Raw genomic sequence first — 1,114 nt, 5'->3', positions numbered from 1 at the left:
CGACCATTCTTCTGCATGCTTCTGACACTCTTCAAACGACGAGCACACTGTTCGAGGACATATACGATCCAGGTAATTGGAAACATATTAACAGTGAAGTGCGTGACATGTTAGTGGAGAAGGGTCCAATCAGGCTAAGTGACTGTGAATACCCAAAGGACGAAGGTAACAGACATTTTTCGAAAAATTTCTTTAGACGGAGGATGCCGAACGGAAAAACAGTGGATAGGCGATGACTAAGTTATTCGAAGATCAGAGACAGTATTTTGCTTTCCTTGTAAGTTGTTTGGCACGACAGCTACTAGAGGCCAGTTAGCAAACGAAGGCTGCTGCGACTGGAAGCATCTTGGCGATAAACTTCAGCACCACTAAGTTTCTGTAAATCACGTTAAGTGCATGACAGCGTGGTTGGAATCAGCTCGGAGAATGTCCAATGGCAGCGCAATAGATAAGATGATGCAAGAACGAATTAGAAAAGAAAAGCTGCATATGCGCGCATTGTTAACAAGATTTCTAGCGATTGTACAGTACCTTGCCGAAAACAACAGCGCATTTCGTGGGAGAACGGAGAAACTTTATGCGTCGAACAATGGTCAGTTTTTAGGCTTAGTTGAGATGCTGGCCAAATTTGATCCAACCATGCAAGAACATCTCCGCCGAATTAAGAACGACGAGGCTCACGACCATTACCTCGAGCATAGGATCCAAAACGACCTTATCGACCTGATGGCGTCAGAAGTAAAGGGGAAAATAATTGATAAAGTAAAACTTGCTAAATATTTTACGTCATCCTTGACTGCACGCCTGATGTTGGCCACAAAGAGCAGATGTCCCTAATATTGCGTTTTGTGGACGTATCAGATCCGGAAGTGAAGGTGGTGGAGCACTTCATCGAATTTCTGGATGTGGACAACGCAACAGGAAAGGGGTTGTCTGAAGCTCTTCTTGCCGCACTGGCGAACCTCGGTCTGGACATCGCCGATTGTCGTGGCCATGGGTACGACAATGGTGCGAACATGAAGGGAAAACATCAAGGAGTTCATGGGCACATTCTTCGCATGAACAGTCGAGCATTTTACACTCCGTGTGGCTGCCATAATTTGAACCTTGTTTT

The 1,114-nt window shown here is 45.2% G+C and overlaps 1 protein-coding gene across 1 annotated transcript; it reads left to right on the top strand.

Annotated features, from left to right (window-relative positions):
- Positions 1–396: 396 nt before the first annotated feature.
- Positions 397–837, top strand: LOC145674092 (uncharacterized). Its single transcript, XM_081743915.1, has one exon. It carries the CDS (start codon positions 397–399, stop codon positions 835–837), a length of 441 nt encoding a protein of 146 aa, XP_081600041.1.
- Positions 838–1,114: the final 277 nt, after the last annotated feature.

Source organism: Thermobia domestica, chromosome 17 (genome assembly GCF_964235325.1).
Source record: "Thermobia domestica chromosome 17, izTheDome1.hap1.1, whole genome shotgun sequence".
NCBI lineage: Eukaryota > Metazoa > Arthropoda > Insecta > Zygentoma > Lepismatidae > Thermobia > Thermobia domestica.
Note: the sequence above shows the minus strand (reverse complement) of the source record. Positions and strands in the feature narration are given on the sequence as shown.